The 24,374-nt window shown below is 39.1% G+C and overlaps 1 protein-coding gene and 2 pseudogenes across 1 annotated transcript; 1 reads left to right on the top strand and 2 right to left on the bottom strand.

The window, feature by feature from the left end:
- The first annotated feature begins 1,687 nt into the window (after positions 1 to 1,687).
- Positions 1,688 to 5,077, top strand: LOC148730823 (uncharacterized; annotated as a pseudogene).
- A 1,693-nt stretch (positions 5,078 to 6,770) lies between these two features.
- On the bottom strand, positions 6,771 to 21,444 carry LOC148730824 (uncharacterized; annotated as a pseudogene).
- Positions 21,445 to 21,831: 387 nt separating this feature from the next.
- LOC111333799 (uncharacterized) lies at positions 21,832 to 22,827 on the bottom strand. The gene has a single exon (XM_022939418.1). The coding sequence runs from the start codon at positions 22,825 to 22,827 to the stop codon at positions 21,832 to 21,834; it is 996 nt and encodes a 331-aa protein (XP_022795153.1).
- Between the last annotated feature and the right edge of the window lie 1,547 nt (positions 22,828 to 24,374).

Raw genomic sequence — 24,374 nt, forward strand, 5'->3', positions numbered from 1 at the left:
CAACAGCTTCATATTTATAGTACTTCTTCCCCAGAGGCGACTGTGCTTTGTAAAGTTACTCGTGCTGGTAGTAAGACTACGATCTAGGTAGCAAGTCATAGCCAGAAATTTTGGACAACATGGCTGCCAACTTGGCCGCAAGCATGCCCATATACTGAAACGAAAAGAGATTAAATGTGGCGGCAGAACATAAAGGAAATATGGTGAGGATATTTTACGCTCCTTTTTTTTGTAATGTCCCCTCAAATGGATACTTTCCCCAGCTCAAAAATTGAGAAAGCAATAATCGAACTACATTTTTTATCGCACAAGAAATGAAGATAATTTCAGTCAAGCTACTGCCTTTTGCGATCAAAAGAACTCTAGACAGACGCAATGAAGCCCTTACTAACCTCTTCAAACAGCACTTAACTTTATACCTTTCTAAGCGTGAGGAGAAAACGTTCTTGTCCCGACAAGTTTTCCTAGCTTCCCATTCAAGAGATGAGATGTAACCCTTGGAAAGGAAACGTTTTTCTCTCGAAAAAACACATTCTAGGGCACTGCCTTTTCAAGACGAAAAGCAGGCTTCTTTGCAAGTTAGACCAATGTGGAATCGGCGCCATCATTGGGGGGAAAACGCTCCATAGACGGTTTGTTTCCTTCCTCTCGGCAGCTATTTGCTAGCGAAAAGCAGGCTTCTTTGCAAGTTAGACCAATGTGGAATCGGCGCCATCATTGGGGGGAAAACGCTCCATAGACGGTTTGTTTCCTTCTTCTCGGCAGCTATTTGGTAGCCATCTTTGTTTTTCCTCGTAATTCCCCATGCACAATGTATTTACCCTAAAATAGAGAAGCCGCTGAATATAAGTTTCGAACAAGAGTGGGAACGCCGGAGGGATTTTTTGCTAAAATAATTATATTCATATGAGCCATGTCTGATATACCGCCAATTAAATCATTTGAACCTTGGAAAATCAACGTTGTGGACATCTCACTGCAATATGCAAGAGACAAAGAAGCAAGAAAAATAGCTTGACAATTACCTCGGCCCATAGCACCATTAAAGAATGGTACTATCTAGTCAGAGGCCAAGAAAAGGTTCAAGAGGTTGATCACAATGAAGGTGAGATATTTTTTTTTTTGGTAGTCCAACTTACCCCCGCGGAGGTTCTTTAATTCACTTTATTTTCAACGGCTAATATGATTGCTTATTAATGAAAGGGCTCGATTGCTAGGGGAGGGAAATATCATGGTTTTTTATATCTCTGAGACGACATGAATTAAACTCACAATAATTACCTTTCCTACGGTGGCCTACAACTGTCACATCAAATTAAAGTCACTCATATCAAATAAAAATCGCTCACATCAAATTAGGATCACTCGCATCAAATTAAAATTACTCACATTAAATTGAAATCACTCACATCAAATACAAATCGCTCACATCAAATACAAATCGCTCACATCAAATTCAAATCACTCACATCAAATTCAAATCGCTCACAACAAATACAAATCGTCACATCAATTGGTCAGCGGCTAAGTCAATGAATGCTATCCCCAACGTTTACTCGGTCTTTCACTTTACCGCAATTTTGTACGATCCGTTTTGAACGATCGTTCTTTGACACTATTGATCAGAATCCAAGCTAATATGTATTGCACTAATTGTGGCAGCGATGTTGAAAACTGCAAATTATACATGACCTGTGGCAAAGGTAAGAGAAATGTTGCACTTATTTTATGTTCTACATGTTTGTATATTATGGACGATCGGCGAGATCCATTGTTGCTCATTTCGGCTCAACATCGACTTGCACGTGTGAAGCTAATGGGGATTTTGGGAAATATTTTAATGGTCAGATGGAGAAGGGTTCTCGGAGGTAGTATGAATGTTCCATTAGCCTCTGTTGATGTTGTTGTACTTTTCTGCTGTTAGAAACCTACATATTTGTGACAATATTTTCTTTATTTTATCTTGCAATAGTTTTGGTAGTCTCAGAAAGAAAAGAAGAATTAGGTATCCTTGCCAATTCCTTTGTTCTCAATGTTCAGTACATTTTATCATTAAAACTTGTCAAATTTCAATTCACCAGGAAAGAATCCAGGAGAAGGCAGGGCCAAGTACTATTCCAAGTGCAGTGGAATTAAGTTCTGCCAAGTCTTCCAGATCTGTCAAATCCTTCGCAGAGTACAACACAGCCAAGGGCAAGCAGTGGAATTCGAAAGTGAAAGGTGGAAAGGCCAAAGGTACTAAGACTTCGGCAGCAGATCAGGAGGTGCTTATCTATATTGGTTTGCTTGAGTGGAATGAGAAAGAACATATTTTGAAGCCAAAGAGAGGGAAAAAGGTGGCATTGCGTATTCGAACTTCTGCAAATTCTTCACTTGTCCGCCAAAAAGCTCAAGAAAAATGGAAAGCATATTACAGGAACTTGTACGAAGAAAGCCAAACCTATCTACTACTTTATGAAGATGGGCAGCAAGCTCTTTTCCTACCTGGGACAAGCAAGCTTTTCAGTCTTAAAGCGGGACTGTGACGAAACACGTATCATTCCGTAAACCTTTTTACAACAATATCTCGAATTTATGCACTTTGAGTAACATATGTATTAACTATTAGAAAATTCTAGCCAACGACCGCCAAGAAAATGAAACTTTTGCGTTGCGAAATCGCTTTTCCGCCATATTGGTGTTGAATAAATGAGCGGCAGGACATCGGTAACGCGTCAAAACGTAGTGACGTCATCCAATCAAGACAACTCGAAGGCAAGAGAGCTTGTAGGGCAAAATCACTGTCTTCAAGCGAAAGTTATCGATCACCTAGTTATTGCTCCATTCCCTCAATAGCATCCCTTGAAAGTGACGTGAACAGTACTTTTCCTCATGAAAGAACCAATGTAATTGAGAAATTTGATTTCCTTTTCCTGTAGGCGATCCTTAATTCTATTTATTTTGGTTGTCAGCGTGTTGATCGTTTTCTTCCGACTTCGGTTTTCGTCTCTTACAAACTTGCACGCGTCGCAACTCTGGTGGAGGTATAAGTGATTCTCTTCCTACAATTACGAAAATGGGGCATTTAATTATATAATTTTACTCTAATACGTTGGAATTCCTTGACCTGGCCATGTGTTATTTATATGCACTGATACGATCGCGTGTGTTCGCATACAAAATCTCTCTTGTTTTTACCTGGTAATATATTGTTTCCTTGGTGGGAAACGAAGCTGCAAGCTCATCTGCTTCGAAATGAGAAACGGCAATCTCATCGGCGGAATTTCCCGTTAACTCCGAAGATACTTCTTGATCCCCAGAAGCATTGTTATTCAAAGAACCAGAGTCGGCAATGATTTCGGACCCGTTCGCGAAATCTGACGATGTAGATGTCGGTAGCTGCATGCAGAGATCACATATTAAAGATCAATATTGATAGACACTGGTATCAAGTTCACTGTGGATACCATCAGTGGCCTTTTTTCGCCGTGTTCCGCTGTGGACGCACTTCGTGTTCATGTTTTATATCCATTTCAGGATTTTCCGGGCAGAGAGGCATCGCTGTCTTCGAATGAAATATCTCTTTCATAGCCTATATAGATCAATTAATATCATAGATATTATAAGCATTTGATAAAAACGAAGTTTGAATTTTGCTGGACGGTCACGTCTTTGCATTCTAATGAATGCGACTAACACCTCCACTTTGACAAACTGTCGAAGAACTATTTAGACAGATTTCCAGAATACTTTACTACAAGTTACAATAAACCAACGAATAATAAATAGTGAATGAAAGCTTGAAAAATTATACAGTTTTTTGTGTTTTTTAGATATTTCCTACAGGTGTGGCCGGGAATAGTTGAGAAAAATTGATTAGAAAGTCGACTCACCATACGATGATCCTTCGATGAAGTACTTGAGCTTGTCTCGTGATTACCGCGACTTTCTCTCAAACTTTTCCAGTTAGTTGGTACTGATCCTGGTAACAATCTTCTCAATGCCCCTTTTAGATGGCATGTCCTTGGAAAATGCGACTCTAAACAATGCTCAGAAACAACAAACCGGCCTTCGGGATCGAAGTTTTTTCTGTGAAGTCTGACAAAGTTCTTCCACTTCGCGGCAAGGTTTTTGTTAACGAGGGAGTTGTGTAGAGAGATTCCATGTTGTGGATTTGATCCATTGCTGCATTCCTGCACAACTCATCGAGGCGAAGGCATTGTGATATTCCAGCTTTAAAATTATAATCGTAAGATTCGAACTTTTCGCGTTTCTTACTCCTATAAAACCATGGAAATAACACTCATGGCTCTGACAACTTTATGTCTTTGTTCATTGGATGACGTCACTACCGGTCTCCCCATACCCCCTCGGCCAGATTCAGTACATTCCAATCGGATTCAACAGCCTCGAAAAAGGTCGTCCAAAATATACTACTTACCGTAGGAATTTAAATTAAAAAATCAATAGAGTCATTTCTTAACGTTTGGAGATCCCAAACACAAAATTTCATTGTGATCGGAGAAACTGACGTTTTCGTCACAGTCCCGCTTTAAGTGATGCCAAGAAGAAATTGGAAAAGATTACAACAGAATCCACTTGTATCTGTGCACTTTTAAAGACTACAAAAAATACACTTGATGATGATGATAATGACATTGAGGATGAAGACACTTCTCATTCTGCATCGAAGTACGCCAAAGTCGAAAAGGAGACAGCTCTTACAAAAATAGGTTAGCAAATAAAACAAGATGAACAGTTGGCAAGAGAATTAGAAAGGCATTTTAACCAGGAATTTTTGCAAGATCAACTAATCTTTGAAAACCTGGCAGTGCAGGAAAGGAATGACAGCCTTGCGCAACAAGAGATGGGAACAGAACAATCAACAAGTGGACAATCAGCAACTGAAACAATGCTAACGGACTATGTTAGTGTCGTTAAAGAACTTAGTAACAGAGTTAACAACACAGGCCAATTCTTTATGGTGGTACGAAGGGCTTCTAGCTTCACAAGACGCATAAACCTGTGGCAACGTGAATGGAAACGAACAAGCCCAGAAAATTGTCAAGAGTCCACTTCACGGACGAAGATGGAATAGATAGCGGTGCAATGAGCAAAGAGTTTCTTGCCGAGGCCATATGAAGGAATATAATGTTTGCTGGTGGTACCGCTGTCAAGTCCACCTACAATGTACAGAATGGATATTTCCAGTCTTGTGGAGAAGTTGTTGCAGTGAGCCTAGCGCAGGGAGGCGCACCACCTTGTTTTCTGGAAGAGAGTGTGTTTACGACACACTGGTCAACCCAGAAACTGATCTCAATAACTTGAACGAAAAGTACATCACACCTGAGGAGAGGAGGATGCTTGAGAGTATCCAAAATGATCTAGGTAGTAACTATGATACCGTTGTTGACCATGGTTACACTGGTAAAATAGACCAAGCGCACATTGGAGAAATATCAAGGTCCATTCTCAACAGTGTTGTAACTAAACGACAAGTGTATTTAAAAGAATTTATGAAAGGACTTCAACTTTATGGTCTCGCCGAGATCATAAAAAACAATCCAGAATCATGCACGCCCCTTTTTGTAAGGGGAAGTGTTGAAGATGTTGATGCAAACTATGTATTCTCCCTCATGAAACCAAATTTCTCCCTGGAGGGATCAAGTCGAAAGGATATCGAAGATTCTTTGATGGACAGTTTTCAGGACTCTTTTATCTCTTTGGAAGATCATGAGAAAGTTATTGGATATGCCGAAGCAGTCTCTTGGAACTACGATAAGAATGGGGATGGAGGAAGTGAGACTTCGTCACTAGACAGAACACCAACAGAAGAATTTCAGAGACCAGAAATTACAGCAGCAGGAGTGTTAAGCTGGCTGACAGGGCAAAGCCACCGGCCCATGAATGGTGATCCTCTGACAATTTATGTTAACTTTGACCATGAATGTTTGAATCGTAACCCAAAACACAAAATCTGTTTCCCATGTGTTGCAGCTTGTGGAAGAGAGTTAACTCTTCCAGTGTGTCACACGAGTGACACAGAAGAATTCCGAAACACTTTTATTCTCGCTTATTGTAAGGGTCAAGCATTTTCAAGGCCATAGATAACTTTGGTATTTGCATGAGCCGCTGGCTCAAGTTCAAGGTCAAATAACTTGTGTTGTTTTGCTGATTAAGGCAGTTGCATGGCCACAAAGCAGTTGAAAAGGTGAAAGTAATCCCTATTCCCTAATTAAGAGATCACTGGAAGTATCGTTGTCTCCCAATTTAATTACATTGCTGTTGTAGTGTAGGCCCTATTTAATTGTTCTAGCTTTAACAATTTCACATGTTCATCACCAGGGCTTGAGGGAATACAAGGAGTGCAGAAAGTGGCTCAGATAGTTTCCAGTTAGGTCCAAGTTTGAGCCATTGTTAAATTTCGTTTATTGGTAGAAAAACTACACATGGACCTTGTTGTGTTTCTCAATGTGTTGTAGCTGACAATAAGATGTATATGCATAGTTAAGAAAAAGGTTCACTCTGTCTAACTCCCCTCGGGTATGTGAAAATTAAAACCTACAGGTTGATCTTGTTCTTCCATTAAGTAAATTCAATGTGTTTTACCTAAGTAAAATAGGGTAGTAGTAGAAAACAATCTTTACTCGACTCTGTTTGCAAGCTGCAACTCATTTTCAAAGCAAAACAGTAACGCAAAGTATAGGCACAAAATCAGTGTTTTAGTGCTACTTCAGGTACATGTACTGCAAGAACGGTTCCTGGTCTTCTGTTTAGAAACATCAGTGAAGCTAAGCATTATGTCCATGAATGGCAACATGTGTCAGTTTCTTGTAAGTTTCAAGTCCTTCTTCCAGGTTTTTGGGCAAAGGCATAGAAAGGTTACTTCTAGCATAGTCAAAATACTCCTGATGGTCATTTTCTAAATCTTCAAGGATGTTTTGTGAACCAAACTCAACTTCTGCAGCTGGCACCTCAAATAGACGATCCTTTTGCTCCATTAATTTCTGGCAAGAAATAGAGGGAATCTGGCTGACCTGGTACTGTATTATTTCTTGATATGCGAATCCTGTGGGTATTCCAGTGTCCTTTCACAAAATTGAGTTCTGTTTGTAATACTTCCCTCTATCCTTTGGTTCCTTGGTGAAGCAACCTGGCGATGTGCCTCAGGATTATCACGAAAGAATGACTGTAAGGCTGCTGCTACACAATTTTCAGTTCCCAGATCAGTGATCAATTATACAGGGCATCCTCCTACTTTTGAAACTGTTCTATCATAATAAGAGGCTATTTTTTGGGTGAGTTATTGGAACGTGTAAATTTCAACCATAAAATCTTCCTGCTAAATCCATCAATCGCACCATGGATAGGGAAACCCCATGCCTTCAGCTTGTCATAGCCATCAATGTGCCACGCATAGTTCGGTCCAGGATTTTGATGCATTCTGCTTTTCAAGCAATGCTTTCTGCTTAGCTCAGTTCCTTCTGGGTCGATCTCTCTTAACAAATCTTGAATAATTACCCTGGGAACCCGGAGCCCTTCCAATTCAAGGATATGCCAAATAGAACGATACCCCAAGGAGCTGCAAGAGCAACTAATGAGTTCAGTCCAGCGCCTTTGTAGTTTCAAAAATATATCAATAAAGGTTTCTTCATCCACCACACCTCGTCTCTTCAAACCATATTGTTTTAGCTATCTTAACAGGGTACTATAACTCATTTGACACTGATGACGGTTGCAAAGAAAGATAAGTATTTCTTGGTAACTAAAACCGCGATGAAAGTAGTGTTTTAGAATTTCCTCTTCATCAAAGCTTCCTTCCAATTCATCAGGGTCACTGTCTGACCCATCTGAAGTATCTGAAAGCCATGATACACAATTTCAACAAAATAAACGTAACAAAAATTAAATTCACAATCTACGTTTACTTTCTATATGTAAAATACGCACAGTCTAAAGATTGTCACATGCATGAAAAATGATATGTTTAAAAAAGTAAAACAGTACAATAACATATGTGCTAAATTATCTAAGTTAAGTCACACAAAGACTACCTTGCCAGATATCTGCTTAACAGAGAGGTGCAGAAGCCTGGTTAGTACTCCCAAAAAAATTGAGTGGGGGTGTGCAAGGGTGTGTGTGCTTCCCACAACCCTTACCCTATTTGTGACCAAAATCTGCTATTTTCCCTACCCTATTTATGACACGACAAAAAATTGATACCCTATTTCTGGCCGTTAGAGCGGACAAGTTGCTTGAAATAAATTAGGAAGGGCGTTTGTTGAAGGTGTTATCGATATAAATGAAAAATTAATTTCTTCTGAAAAACATACCTTATTCAAGACCAGACTGAATGCCCAAAACAACTGGAAACAAAATCATACTCCTTGCGGCCGCACACTCCCATATAGCCCATATAATGGAGTACCCTCCCCCACCCCTCCCCGGGTGCAGAAGATGCAAGCGTACACCAGGAATGTATGTACAAGCTTTCCATTTACCTGGGGTTTGTGTCCTCTACGCCTGGGTTAATCAATCAAAAGAAGTCCATCGCATTTTTGCACAACAATCGAAACGTTGGAATAAAACACTTGCCCTGTATCTCACTATTCTTCTATAATCAGCTATATATAATTATCTGTGAAAGGTGAATTGATCAACACGAAACAAACGTGGAACAACATAAGTGCAAAATTTCTCTTACCTTTGCAACAGGTTCTTCAGAATTTTCAGTTTTCAACATCGCTCCCACAATTAGTGCAATACATATTAGCTTGGATTCTGATCAATAGTGTCAAAGAACGATCGTTCAAAACGGATCGTACAAAATGGCGGTAAGGTGGAAGACCGAGTAAACGTTGGGGATAGCACTCATTGATTTAGCCGCTGACCAATTGATGTAAAGATTTGTATTTGATGTGAGCGACTTGAATTTGATGTGAGCGACTTGAATTTGATGTGAGCGATTTGTATTTTATGTGAACGATTTGTATTTGATGTGAGCGATTTGTATTTTATGCGAGTGATTTAAATTTAATGTGAGTAATTTTAATTTGACGTCAGTGATCTTAATTTGATGTGAGTGATTTTAATTTGATGTGAGTGATTTTAATTTGATGTGAGTGATTTTTATTTGATATGAGTGACTTTAATTTGATGTGACAGTTGTGGGCCACCGTACTTTCCTTTCATTCTCCGCTGACTTAGTACTTTTTCTATCCCATAAAAGCGGCCTTTCTTTGTTGATGTTCGATTTTTTAGAAAGTCCACAGTGCTCACAGCATTTAAATCCTTGTAATAGCTCTTACTTACTCTTTTATTGGTTCTAGCCGCCATTTTGATTTATTTTGTTTTTGCGCCTGCGTTGACTGCCGCTTGCCGTCCACAATTTCTGGCCGTCATATTATTAGCACTCATCTTTTCCCGGCAGCGGTCCAAAAAAAAAACTCACGTCTTGAAAATAAAACCATTTTTGCGTATCTCGGAACTCAAGAAACGCCTCGAGTAATCATTGCCCCAGCTGATACAGCAGACTCGAGTGCGAGTCGGTGTGCTTACATCAAATACTTGCATTTTGGAAACAGCGGCTTTGAATGTTACTACACTGCGGCTTGAATGATTAATACCTTTTATTCGGCTTACTGAACCTTTAAGTACAAATGAGGCCGGTTTACCAACTCAAAGATTGTAAAATACGATAGGAAAATAATAAAAACTGTCTTACAATCTAGGTAGAAAAACCGTGGTCTCGTGGCTGCAGTGAAGAGACCAGAGACCACGCATGCGCAAAATTAGCACAGGAAACCAGGGGAAATAGCTCAGGAACCCCAAGGCGGTAACATTGAAGAATCAACTCAACCTGTTAATTATTTAGTATTCGTGCTCAAGAAGGTAGCCAAGTAAGCAGTGATCTATCCCCTTCAAATATGGTCGGGTCCAAAGCCATCAATGCATTATATGACGAAATATTATAGAAGTCCAAAGCCACTCAATGCATTATTGAACAATCATTCTTTGAAATCAAGGTGAATAGTGACTAAATAAATACCAAGCCGCGAAACGGCGAGGTAAATATTCCCGAAAGCCACTACTATTCACCGAGATTGAAAAGAATAATTGTTTTAATATATACACACAAAATGATCTCCACAAAATTAGAAGGAAGCCATTTAAAGGCAATTTCTGCTTCTGAAACTTTAGCGAAAGGCGAGTCTACTCCCGCCATTTTCTTTTTCACATTATCCACTTGCTCGGAGGTGTACATTGTTGATTAGCCCGAGATAGCAAACCAATCAGATTGCTTGTAACGCCAATATCACTGAGTGTGTATATACTAATTAATAATCATTCCATTTCGTTCGATATGAGATGATAGATAGCCAACGATGCGCGTAGCGCCGAGTTGGCTATAATCATCTCATATCCAACAAGCGCGAGTGGAATAGTTGTCTTATCAAAAACGCCCCCAAGATATTAGACAAATCTTACCAAATCTTAATTTTTTTAGCTCCCCGTTTTGATTTTAGGTGACGCGTACGCCTATCATATTTGTAGATTATGGCATATTGGCTCATATACCATAATGGTTAAGCCAATAAAAAGACTTCAATTGCATTATCCAATGATGCAGTTTTTGATAAATGGCGATATATTATTGAGCATGGTCTGATATAGCGGAAGGACTCTGCGCCCCGAACTAGAGCCTCTCGTCAACCCCAAACAAAGCTTTGCACCAAGCGAGGGACAAATTGTCATGGAATGTATGTTAACAGGAGGAGAGAATTATGGCTGCTCGGTTGAAAATTAGGTTAACTTCGTCTTTTGGCCCAGAAAAACTGAGACTAGCGGAATTGCTCACAAACTGCCTTGAACAGGAAGGAAGACGAATAATTGTATTACTGTTTCCCATTTCTGGATCGTTTATCGAAGTCACAGTATACTCTTACTATTTGAACGAGCAGCAGATATCCTTATAATGAGAATGACACGCAATAATGTTGCAGAGTTCACATCTTTTCTCTGCAATTCGTTTTATTAGTAAACGAAAATGCCAGTTTCTAGGTAATTTCTGCAATTAATCAAACAATCAATAGAGATTAAAATAGTAAGGAAGAGAAAACAAATACGATTCAGTCTTTCAACGTCTTAAAAAGTACTTATAAATTATTGAAAAACTTACCTCTACTCGAGGCAATTGTCATCTCGAACGGTTCCTTCTTACATTAAGTAAGCACCAGGTGTCTCTATAAATACTCAGTGTGGTTTCAGCGATTAACGATAAAAATACCCCTCTGAATTTCATTTGATAGGTTTGACTGTAACTCATTTTGAAAATAACATACCTTCAAGCGAAGAAAATTAAGTAAAAGGGCAGGGAAGTTGAAAACTTATCAACAGTAAAATACAGTAGTGTTGTAGCAATAACCGAATTAGGTTTATCTTTCGTTCTTTTTTTTCCTAAAATGAGCTTTATCTACCTATACAATTATATACCAAATAAAAATATAAACTGGAATAAGGATCGGAGTTAAGTAATTGTTTGCTCCTGTTTCCTATATGTAACACTCGACCTTAGTTCCTGTAGCCACGTGCTTCACAGTCCAACGTTGTATTTTTGCGGAGTTGTCGATTTCAGTGGACCTAATTTGAATTAGTTAACGTCATTCCGCAAACGAGAGACATGTTTCTAAACTAGCAACATTCCGCTAACTTTTGGTTCGCAGCTTGGTCAGACTTATATTTAAACAAAGATCTCTTACGTGAAGTAATTACAGCTTCCTTTTCAACGAAATGGAAATAGAGAAACCCCTGAGATACGCTTTGTAAACATTCATTATTATCAGGTGTTGACTATCCTGCCAAGTTATATCACTATTATGGGAGCAATGCAACAATTTCAGGACTGCAATCCCACTTTGTGATACAGCAATATGGACGGTAAGATGATATTATGTTAAAGAGGCTGTAGATTGGATGCAAATCGCGAAACAATTGAATTTGCGTGTGAATGTGTATATTCTCGTATAACTGACGGCACCGTCATATCAGCTCATTTTATCCAACTTTAAAATTTGATTAAACCGTCCTGAATCATTTTCCCAAAAAATCCTTTGGAGATCGAACAGAACTACACCTCGCCTTCCAAAAGCCAGATTTTCAGTCAATTATTTTATTTACCACATGGTTAGATAAAAGGTTACTTTTGAGCTATTCTTAATCTAGTTAGAAGTAGGTCGAATGAAATCAATTAGATTGTGTAAATAAATGGTCAAGAATTGCTCAAATTGCTGTCAACGTATGTATTGATGTTGTTTATCAAGATTTGGTACTTTATATTGGTCCAAGAACTTTCAATTCGTGGCACCACGCTCCGAGATTCGTCTGAAATTTTGAGCTTCAAAAGCGGCAATTTGGCAAAATTCAATTATTGTCGATTTTCTCGAAAATAAATCGATATCCAGCTAAACGAAGTACAATACAATACAATATTCTTTAATTAACGAAGGTGACGTAATTAACCCAATGAGTTATCTAACTTAAGGCCTTCACAACAAACCCACCATCCCACTCCAGGGGAGGACATCCATCACATATTAATCTCGTGTGTGGGAAATTAACGTCTCCTACCCCTAACCCTGCAGGAGACGGGACCTCCATTTGTTCGTCCGTATCCGAGAAGACTAGAATATCTAACCATTTCTTGATGTTATAGAAAGGCAGCAAATTCTTCTCAATTATTTTAAGACCTTGAGCGTTGGTCCGGCCGGTGCTCCAACCCTCGACCTCCCGCACAACAGTCCAGCGCACTATCCATTGGGCTAACTGGGCGGCGGTCACTTAATAAATAATAATAGTATAAAGAATAAATAAATAAAGACTGTTTTTTAAGACTCATTGCAGCAATATACAAAATGGCTGAACTACAGAGCTATTTACAAAACATATAATACTAAAATATAATAAAATAAATCCAATAATACTAAAAAGCATAATTATAAAAGCCACTAGGTGTACTTATGCGTGACAAACTTTTGCGTGACAAACTCTTACATGCGCATGGTCCTACAAGTAGGACGCGTGGAGCGGCTAATGCCAGATATAAGATTCTAATTATGCACAACCACAACCTCTTCCTATTTAGGGAGTATAAAATGCAAGGGGTGAGTCTCATTCCGGAGTCTATCAATATAAACCTGGCATAGATGGGCGCGTCTGTCACTTAGAGTTGTTAAATTAAGGACATTTAATGCCTCGGTGTGATTCATCAAAGGAAAAATGATGCGCATCTACAGTGCTTTGTTTCACCATAAGGCCTACCTAACTTGAGAATTATAGCCGAATCGAGTTTTTGGCTGTTGCCACCATATTTTGAAAATGTTCCACTTTTGGCCACATTTGCTCTTAACTTCTTTAACTTCCAATGAAAGACATGGAACTGAGCATGTTCCCTTCACTCATTTCTTACCTTTATTCAACTGAAAATCTCGCTTTTCATAGCATGTTCCGTAATGTTGATCATCTTTGTTATTCTCATTACCTGCCCTATTGAAAGTTTCTTAAAGTTTCACATATACAGGGGAGTAAAGAAGTTCACTGTTTATTGAGATGAAGAAGTTCGTATCCAATCCCCCCCCCCTCCCCCCTCTTACGGCGTAGTTCAATACGAAATTGTACTTTTGAGGCAGAAGAATGGATGAGACAAGTTTCCTTTTATTTATTTATCTTTTTTTTTTGGAAACTGGCACGTCATTCGGTTGTCAGCGTCAAGTTTTCATGGATTCTGCAAAACTGTTCGCAGTCATGGGAAAAATATACAAGGGATAAAAGAAACCCCACTACGAAGCTCAGGTCCGCGACCACTCTTATTTTTTTTCATTCCCTATTCTAAAGGGCGACGAAAATCTTGATACGAGTAATATCCTGTCTGCTTTTATTTTCATCCATAATTACAATTTCACAAGGAGTGCATCAGTTTTCAATATGAACGACACTCGCTGATCGATGGTAGCTCATCCGAAATGGCTGATTTATTCTCCAAGATACGTCCCGCAGTAAGTTCATCACAGAGTGTCGACTGTTTCTCATCTTCCAGCCGCAAATGACAGGGTTTAAAAATGGATTGAGATACACAAAGAGTCAGTGAGGAGAGAAAAAGTTTCTTTAAAACGATACTCGAGTCATAATATTGAATAGTCGCAATGGAAATTAAAACAAGCATACAACAAACTATAAACACGAGATATACGTGGAAAGTACCAACTATGGATTTAATGAGGAAAGCAAAGTTTTTTTTTATTTCATCAGAATGAGCTTTGTTTCGTATTTGCACGGACTGAATTTGAATCTTGTGCCGTCGGACAATCAAATATATCCTGATGTAAACCGAAAACGCAAGAATTAAACAGAAAGCTGTAGAAACAAAATTAAGTTTCCAAGTACCGACCAACCCCAACAATCTCATTGTCGCGTTCCCGATGCCGCATACACGTGGTGTTGTGCACCGGAGTTCGCTAATACTTTAGACAAGTAGCAGCATCAAACTCTTTATTCACTTAAGCTGGCAGTCTTTTTTCAGCACAGACGGTAAAAACTATAGAACGGATACATGAAGGTTCGATATAAGGAAAACCGAAAGACTACGAATAAACGAATAGGGCGAAACTAGAAATGATAAAAATGAGGAATATTACATGTACAAGCGTTACTTACATCGGATCTTGACTCCGGGGTAGAGAACTCCCAAACTCTGTTTGACTCCGAAATGGTTTCGCTACAATGACTCCTCACAACTGAACTACGTGCTAATAGAAGGCGAATTTAGTTCTTACACCTTGACGTAGGGGAAATAAGAAACGAATAATGCTTTGCGTAGCTAGCTTCGAGCGGACAATCGCTAGTCACGGAATAGAAATCAAACAAAGCGCGCTAACAAAATTAATAGACAGCCATTGAAAGTTTCTCAGTGTCTTTTCGCTAAAAAACCGAAGAGTTCGATAAGTAAAAAGATTAGAGTTCATATCCGTAAACGTGACACTCATCAAAGAAAGAAATGCACTATACACCCATACGCCAATCACCATAACAACAACACGCTTGTCAGTCACAATCTCTTGGTATCTGAGATAAAGATGAAGTGCCAAGAACCTGTCTACACTTACAGCTACAACACCGCTGTACGAAGCAGCTGGAAATAAACTATATACCTGAAATACTCAGCGCTTCGTAATTGTTACAGCCAGGATCTTTTAAGTGGAGCTACTTAATAAAAAAGAACGTGTACAGCGGTTAAATAAACAGGCCAACAACAACATCAGAGCAGGTAAGACTCAGCTGCAGAGTCTTTAAAGTTTTTGCATTTGTTAAGGCTTTCTGTGAATGGCGTAGATTGTCGCAATGTTCAACATGATGGCGGTGTAAGTTAGAAAAATGTTGAAGACACAGCTGGGGATAAAAGTCGATCGAAGATCTGCAAGTTTGAAGTATATAGAGAAAAGTTGCGAGGACTCGTTACAAACTAATTCATTCATGATATTTAACTCACCAGGAACGTCATGAATGTCTTGCGATTCTTTAGTACAATTTCTTCTTATCTCGGGCGGCGAGTCCTTGCCTGATTCCACTTCCTGCCTAGAAGTGCCTTTCCCCTCAAAGTAATAGTGTTCAACAAAAGAAACGGTCTTCTAATGCTTTAGGTTCTTAGGATGCAAGCCGATAACCAATAACAAAGAAAGAACTTACGTTTGACGTATCAACAAATGATGGCGGTCAAAATGTTCATCTGTATTTTGTCATCGAAAATTTTATCTGTGGCTCGTTTTTTATGTGTATGTTAGACTTTTTAATATTCGTTTCATACTCCAAAAAAATTGAGATAAACAGTTTAAGACGACACATGAGAATCAAATGCCCTGCCGAACCGGACGGAGCTTATCGAGAAAAAAATCGTCATTTAAATTCACTTGATTTGAGAAATTAAGTGAATTTATTGATCATCTATTGAAAATCTCTGAAAGACATAATTCAACTTTTAATATCATCGATTTTCTAACAACTCAGCTCTCTGAAACCAGGACGAATTGAACCTATTACAGATGTTCCACAAGATTTTAAAATGCATTTTCAAATCGTCGCGTAATCATTATATATATACCCGAAATTGAAGCCGTCGACTACCTATCAAAATGAAATTGTAATTGCCTTTCATATTAGTCCATTTTCATTTCTTCATGGCTTATCATTGACTCATCATTTTGTCTAGAATTTGGAAAGAATTGTTAAAATCATTCGAAAGCCTATCTGTTATTTGCGGCTAAGCGTAAGGAGATAATATGGAAAATGTACTTCATTTTAAGTTCTCAGAAATTCCTGGTTAGGTCATTTGTAGAATCACCTGTAAACATTTGCGGGCAAATTGCTAGCTCTAAAGCCACCTCTGTTTTCATATGCAGCCTTCCGCTTTGACTAAGGTAAAAGTGTAAAGGTGAATTTTCGTTCTTTGTTTAGTTATCAAGTATATCAAACAATATATTGTCGTTTTCAGTCCCGTCAATAACCGATGATCAGCATAAATTTTCCTTCCACTTCGGTTCAATCTTTTTCTTCCCTATTCCCTCTGTCATCAAGAAATCGAACTCGGTCCTTGTAAGCCACGCAGAGTGGATCAGTTATCAACATGGACGACACTCGATGATCGATTGTTGTTTATCCGAAATGGCCGATTGCTGTTCCAAGACATCTTTCGCAGACGGTATATTTATAATGACGTGTCGAATGTGTCTCATCTTCCAGCATTATATTACAGGGTTCAAAGATGAATTTAGAAACAAGAGAGTCAATGAGTAAAGAAAAAATTGTTTTAGAGCTTTACTCGAGCCAATATTTGAATGACGGCAATGCAAATACAAAAAGGCGAAAAACAAATTAGAAACACGAGATATACGTAGAATAGACCAAATGTCGATTTAATAAGAACAGCAAAGTTTCAGTTCATTTCATCGGACTGGGCTTCGTCTCGTATTTGCATGGACTGAATCTGATTCCTCTGTCGTTGGACAGTCAGATATATCCTGATGTACACCACAAATGTGATAACGAAACCGAATGCTACACCAACTGAAACGATGAGATCCTGGGTAGTCCGCAACCCCCACAATATCATGGAAGAAAAGAATGCACTATACATCATGATATGTCGATCACCACAATAACAACACGCTTGTGAGTCACGAGTTCTTGGTATCTGAGATTAAGAGGAACAGCTAAGAAACTGTCAACACTAACAACGAAAATACCAAAGAACGAAGCAGTTGAAAAGAAATAACCTGAAATATTCAGCATTCGATGAATGTTGCAGCTAGGATTCTCCAGTCGTACCCACTTGATCAGAAGGAAAGTGTATAATGGTTGAATAAACAAAACGGCAGCAACAACAGAGCAGGCAAGACTCAGCAAGAGAGTTTTCAAACTTTTTGCCATCGTCGACGTTTTACGTATGGCGTAGATTGTCACAATATTCAACATGAAGGAGGTATACGTTAGACAATTGTTGAAGAAACAGTTGGCGATAAAAGTCGATCGAAGATCTGCAAGTTCAGTGTATAAAGGGAAACGTTGCGAAGACTCATTACAAAACAACTCGTTCATGATATTAACTCACCTATAAAAGATAGGAACCCCTATTCCACACAAATGAAATGTGTTGTGATTCTTTAGCAGGACAACTTCTCCTTATTCAGGGCATTGATTCTGCTTAAAATGTTCCTTTTTATTCGCAAAAGTGAGAAAGCTCAATAAAAGGTATACACTGATTAGGATATAGGTTCCTAAGATGTAAGCTAATGACAATATGATATAAGCCAATAACAAATAAAGAACCTGCGCCAGGCATATCAATAGACGGAGGCGGTCAGGAAGTCCAATTGTACTTTACATGCATAAATACTGCAAATAAAACAATGAACAATGAGCGGTTTTACTCAGTCGAAGTTAAGTATCATGTCAGCTGTCAAAATGAGTTTTGACAATTTTCTTACAAGGCTTAATTTTCTGAGTACATCTTTGACCTTACTCGCATTAGTAAACTGTGTTTAGTAAAACTTGGTATAACCGAATGAAAATTAAAAACTGAGACCTCAGAAACTGCATGAGTTTTCCATAAATTTCAATCAGTCACCAAGTGGTAATTATTTAGTACAATGTGCTAAATTTGAAGGCTACCGAAACATCAGTTAATTAAGCAGCCTCTAGGAAGAAAACAATCTTAAACTGTGTCTAACAAAACAGCTTTTGTGTGAATGTGGCATAACACATGCATTCTTTCGATACTCCTTTAAAATTGAGGCAAACTGTTTAACACGAAAATCAAATGATTTCTGAAATTATCTCGTCCCGATACCGTTTGGATTACAACGGTTTTGCTCTTTCAACACACTAGTTCCCTCCCATGCCGATGATGCAAGGTAAAAAATATGGTTGTAAACAGTTGTACAAACGAAAGAAGCAAATTTGATTCTCTGCACATTATATATCCATAACATAAAGTAAAAAAAAAAAAACAAAACAAAACAAAACAAAAAATTACAATATCAGTACACAAATACAAATGAAACAAATTTAAGCCAAATTGATATGGGGAAATGAAGAGATCGTTACACAGTACAATGTTTTAATCCCATACGGAAAAAATGAAAAATGCACACAAAATTAAAACATGAATACGAGCTTGCAGTCCTGCTGGAACCTATCAAGAAAATTTCAGTCAAAATATGTAATGCAATCCGTTGCACGGCTGTCACGAGAGAGATCTAGGCCAATCTATCAGTTTGGCCAGGAATATCACATCTTGCGTGACAGCTGTTCGCATGGCATTTTGACAAAATAACCCAAACTCTTGTAAACCTGGACGTGCCAATTATGACGGGCCAAGATAGAGAATAATTGGAGGAATTAAAATGCAATAATAAACCTTTAAGATGATGTATATTATGATTTGTAAGTATATATGGCAGACCTATATTTTAGCCCCACCCCCCCCCCCTCCCGAACGAGACGCGAGGTACTTCACTTTCACTGGTCACTATTCAGACTTAAACGTAACAACATAACAAGAATTGATATTTTCCAAGAGATACAAGGACCATCTGCTAGCAAACAAAATTTAAAAGCGGGATTGCATCGTGTTGAAGCGTACGAAGTTGCATATTTTTTCATTGCTTTACGGGGGGGGGGGGGGGCAACGGCCATCTAGGCGTATTTTGAACTTTTTGGAGAATAAAAAGCGCGACAGAACTTTTTAATATAATTTTCGAAAAAGGTTCATGAAAAGGGTCCTTTAGAAGAAATAAAATGAATTACGAAATTTTGCAACTGTTGGCGGATACTCGATATTTACGGTCAGTGGCTTTTAAAGACTTAGCAGAGGTTAAAATAATCCCCCTCTGTTTTATACCCCTGTTGCATTGTCTTCCAAATTGGATTTTATCTGACTGGTCCCATTTTGAAAAACACAACTTCTAACCAACCAGACTGCAGTGTTTGTTGCATTCCCTGTTTTGGTTGTGTCACCAATGTAATATGTTTTCGTGCCTTTCGCTTCAAATTGATGTCTGCCATCACGAAATCCAGCGTATTTATTCAATTTTTTATTTATTTCCACTTTTCGAATGCTAAAAAGATCGTTAGCAGCCTTTTTTGAAGGGTTGCCTGTTCATTTATGGCAGTTAATTTGTCAATACCTCTGGCAAGGCTAATAACTCTAAAGGAAATCAAAACTTTTTGAAAGGTAGTAAACATACGAATAAATGCAACCAAAACGGTGAATACTCAAAGGCACTTTCAAAGAAAGAGAGGTGCAGTGAGAGCTGACCATACGTAGATGTTTGCATTTCATTTTGTTTCTGAACCAAAATAATCGATTCCTTCCTCGCCATATCTTTATCGTACACTCAATGTTGCTCCTGAGACAAGTCTGTCACCCAATACAATTTGATACATGATTATATAATGTTTCAATATTTACACAAATCATCTGCAAGGGGTGGGGGGAGGTTAGAGGATTCTGGCTATTGTTAACTACTCGGTTCTGTAAAAACAAAGTTCTTTATTCGCGCACACACTAATCTAAGTAATAAAATGTAGGGCCGAAATTCACGAGATTTATACCTACTAGCATTTTGCATATATTACGGTCACACTACAATGTATACTAATTAGCAACAATTATATTTTGATAAAACGTAAATGGCGGCGTGAATTGCTGATTATACAACAACTATGTAATGTTCTCATGACCCCTTCCCTCCTTATTAGTTATAGTCTGTTTGCGACGTCGAGTCCCCCCCCCCCTGTCACCCCTGAAAACCAGCAGGAGTCGACCCTGTAACAAATATTCTCCCAGATTTTGAAATGATCCTTCAAATCGCCACATAATCTCATAGACATGCCTGAAATTGAAGCTGTCGATTAGCTGTCAAAATAAACTTTTAAGCATTTGATGAGATTAATATTCTGACACTTTTTACGTTATAGACCCGCTTTTTCGTCCAGAAACTGGAAAGAAGTACGAAACTTAAGCGAAAAGAGATAACAAGCAAGACATGCTTAATTTTATCTCAAAAGTGTAAAAGCAAACGAAATGCTTTTCGCTGCATCTTTAGTTTTCGAGCGTATCAATCAATCCTTTTTTTTTTTTAATCCACCCAATAGCCAATGACTAACGTCTGGCCTAATTTCTAAAAGTTTCAACATATGCCACCACTGTTGTCGCTTTTCTAAATAGATTGCTATTTGGCTGCCGAACTAGGGGTATTACAACTTAGACAGTCATTTCCCGCAGTCCTTGTAAGTCACACATAGGTAGTTGGTGATTGATTTGAATGTCATTTGAATACCGATTGTGAATTGTTCGGGATGGCTGATTTCTTCTCTAAGAAATGTTCCGCAGTATATGTCCGTGATAGCGTGTCGAATGTGTCTCATCTTCCAGCAGTAAACGGCAGGGTTCAAAGATGAATTAAGAAACATGATAGTCAATGAATAAATACAAAAATATTAGGCTCACTTACTTGCTTTTGTTTATTTCAGAGTGAAAGCTATGTTTATTAGGAAATTAGAACTTAGTTCTTTTTAACCGAGCGGGAGGTCTGCATGGGAGAATCTTGACTCACTTGAATCTTGGGTCACTCTTCTTTCCTCCTCACAAGCTTCCAGTAGAATATCTCCACTTCCTTGGTGAATTGGTTGATATTCAAGAGGTAATGACAACCACTGGGGTCCATTCCACCACAGTCTGCTTGAAGTTAGATTGTCACAGGTCAGTCCGCGTGTTAACAATTCTGCAGGATTGTCCTTGCTAGCACAAAAGTTCCAACAATCAAGATCCCATGTCGACTGTATTTCTAATACTCGATTTGCCACAAATGGCTTCCAGCACGAACTTTGTCTTCTTATCCAATGAAGTGTCGTCATACTATCTGTCCAGCATACAACCCGGTGCATCTTGATCTACAGTGCGTCTACAACAAACTTCAGTAGTCTAGCATTGACCACGGCTGCCATTAGTTCTAGTCTTGGATGTGACACTTTCTTGATAGTTGCAACTCTCGATTTTGACATAACCAATTAAGAGGATAGTTGTCCTACACTGTCAATAACTAGAATATACACTGTTGCTCCATAAGCCTTTGGAGAAGCATCTCCGAAGCCATGTAGCTCGACTATAGACTTCGAAGTGCCACTTGCTCCAGACCACTGAGGTATTGTTACATCTTTCAGCTGCAACAACTCAGATCTCCACGATGACCACTCCCGTTCGATGTCACTGTCTAATGGGTAGTCTCATTTTAATCCTCTCCTTCACAGCTCTTGGAAAAAAATCTTGGCTCTCACGGTGAAAGGAGAAATTAGTCCCATTGGGCCGAACGTTCTTGATGCTAAACTTAGAAGGCTCCTTTTCGTCATTGGATCATGGGAAAAAACACTTTCACTTGGTGTAATGAATCTGAAGCAGTCAGAATTCAAGTCCCATGATACACCAAGGGCTTTGAGTGGCTGACGTGAATCACACTCCAATAGTAGCGACGTTGCTCTTTTGTCTGTATCTATACCATCCATTACGAGCTTCGAGTTGCTTGCCCAATTTTTTAAGTTAAACGCTGCTGCCATCATGATATCTGACATCTCTTGTTGAAGTTTCAGCGCCGAGTTGTCTGTGTCAGCTCCTGTTAAGAAGTCATCTACATACATGTTATGTAGGATTTCTCCTGCGGCGTCAGGGAATGTCTCTACATACTTATTGACATGAGCATTCACGGTTGCAAAGGCAAGAAATGGACAAGCGTTTACTCCAAGTGTCAGTCTTAGCATTCTGTAAAGTTTCGGTGCTACCTCTGTCTTCAGATCTCTCCATCGACAACGGTGTACGTCCTGATGTTTTCGCGTAAGGTTAATCTGAAGATACATCTTCTCCACATCTGTTATCATTCCAACTCTGTGCGTGCGAAAACGGATGAGGACAGATGCAAGGTTGGGTTGCAATGCAGGACCCGGAAGGATACACTCATTGAGAAAAACACCGTCTTGCCCTCGGGCAGAAGCCTCGAATACGATTCTGCATTTTGTTGTCGGTCTGTCAGCATGGAAAACAGCATGGTGCGGCAAGTGCCGGACACTCCCATCTCCACTTGTCACATCAACTGCTTTCTCTCCAAAGCCTTTCTCTACATATTGGTTGATCGCAGTGATGTAAGCTTCAACTTTCTCAGGGTCTCGTTTCAGCTTCCTTTCAATACTTTCGAGTCGTGTCACAGCTTGGGCATAGTTTTTCTCTAACATTGAAGGGCCTCTCTTCATGGTAATCGAACTTCGTAGTTCTTGCCATCAAATTTTAGTCCGTCATTGAAGTCATTGACTGCAAGCTCTTCTTCCTGTAACATAGTTGGATTCACAGTTTCAGTAAAGCCAATTGATTTTAGTTCCCAAAACCGTTTCAGACTTGCGGTGACCTCGTTATTTTCTACCATCATTAGCATGGATGACGTGTGCTTTGAACAGCTGTTTACAGGTCCTGTAAGTATCCATCTGAAGTGAAACTCCACGTTCATCAGTGATTCAGGGTTCTCTCCTCTCTTGCAAATCCCAGTTACAAATGAGTAGTTATAATCAGCACCGATAAGAACATCTACTTAGACTAGCTTGCGAGGGTAGAAGTCTGCGAGAGTTAAACCTTGTAGGTGAGGGCTGTCCCTAAGATTCAGTCCGTCAGGTCCCAAGGGATTGCAAATCTTAGGTAGGGTAAGTGCTTCCATTTCCACAGCTTCTGTTAGATGTCCCTGGATTGGTGAGAGAGTGAATCGCACTCTTTGAAATCTCTTGGCCTCACTACTTTCTCCTCCAAGTGTTGCAACATTTAATACTTCTGACGGACCTTGCAGACCAATGGATGCTGCAATGTCTTTACGGATATAGGACCGCTGACTTACAGAATCGAGCAAGGCGCGCACTGTAACTTTTTGGCCATTCACTGATAGCTTGGCTAACGCTGTTTGAAGAAGTGCTTCCTTCATAGTGGTAGAGGATTTCGAAGCAGCCAGACCAGTCAATGTAGTATTGGTCGGATTTTCAGTTGTTGTAATTGGGGACTGACTATGTAGTAACTTGTGATGACGTTTTCCACAGTTCACGACTGGACACTTGGGTTAACGACAGATTTTAGAGAAGTGCTTGCTGTTGTTTGGTTATAGGCAATTAAAACACAACTTGCTCTCTTGAACCAATTTCCATCTATCATCCAATGCTTTCCCATCAAACTTTGGAAAGCTTAGTGACTCATGGATTCCCTTGCAGAATCTAGAACTTGGGATTGTTGGTGGTTTTGCCTCACTGAGCAAAGCAGACGCAGTTGACACTTGCTCTTGGTCACTTATTTCAATAAACGGTGGCTTCCATCGCCCATCTCTGCTCTTTTTTGTACTGTGACTTTTCAGAGTGAGATTTCCTTGAAGATTTCTTTCAGCTGCCTCTTTGGATACAACTTGTCGATTGAGGAATTTGAAGAACAATTCAAGATCAATCTCATCGTCTGGGGTGTCAGCCAGTTCTAATTTCCACTTCTCTATTATTGCAGAGGGTAACTTGAGCTCAAATATTGGTAGCAAAATATACCCATGATTCTTCGGGATTTCTCCAAGAGCTTCTAAAGCTCTAGTTCTGTTCTTTAGAGTACCATAGAGATCCCGAAGGGATGGTGCTGTTACAATATATTTTGCATCCATCTCAACAACTGATTTTACAAGGGATGAGATAACCACACGTTTTCTTCCGTATCTGTGTTTGAGACATTCTACAGCTGGTTGATATTTGGCCTCAGTCACCTAAAACCATTCTACTGCTTGCAAGGC

Source organism: Stylophora pistillata, chromosome 5, assembly GCF_964205215.1.
Source record: "Stylophora pistillata chromosome 5, jaStyPist1.2, whole genome shotgun sequence".
NCBI lineage: Eukaryota > Metazoa > Cnidaria > Anthozoa > Scleractinia > Pocilloporidae > Stylophora > Stylophora pistillata.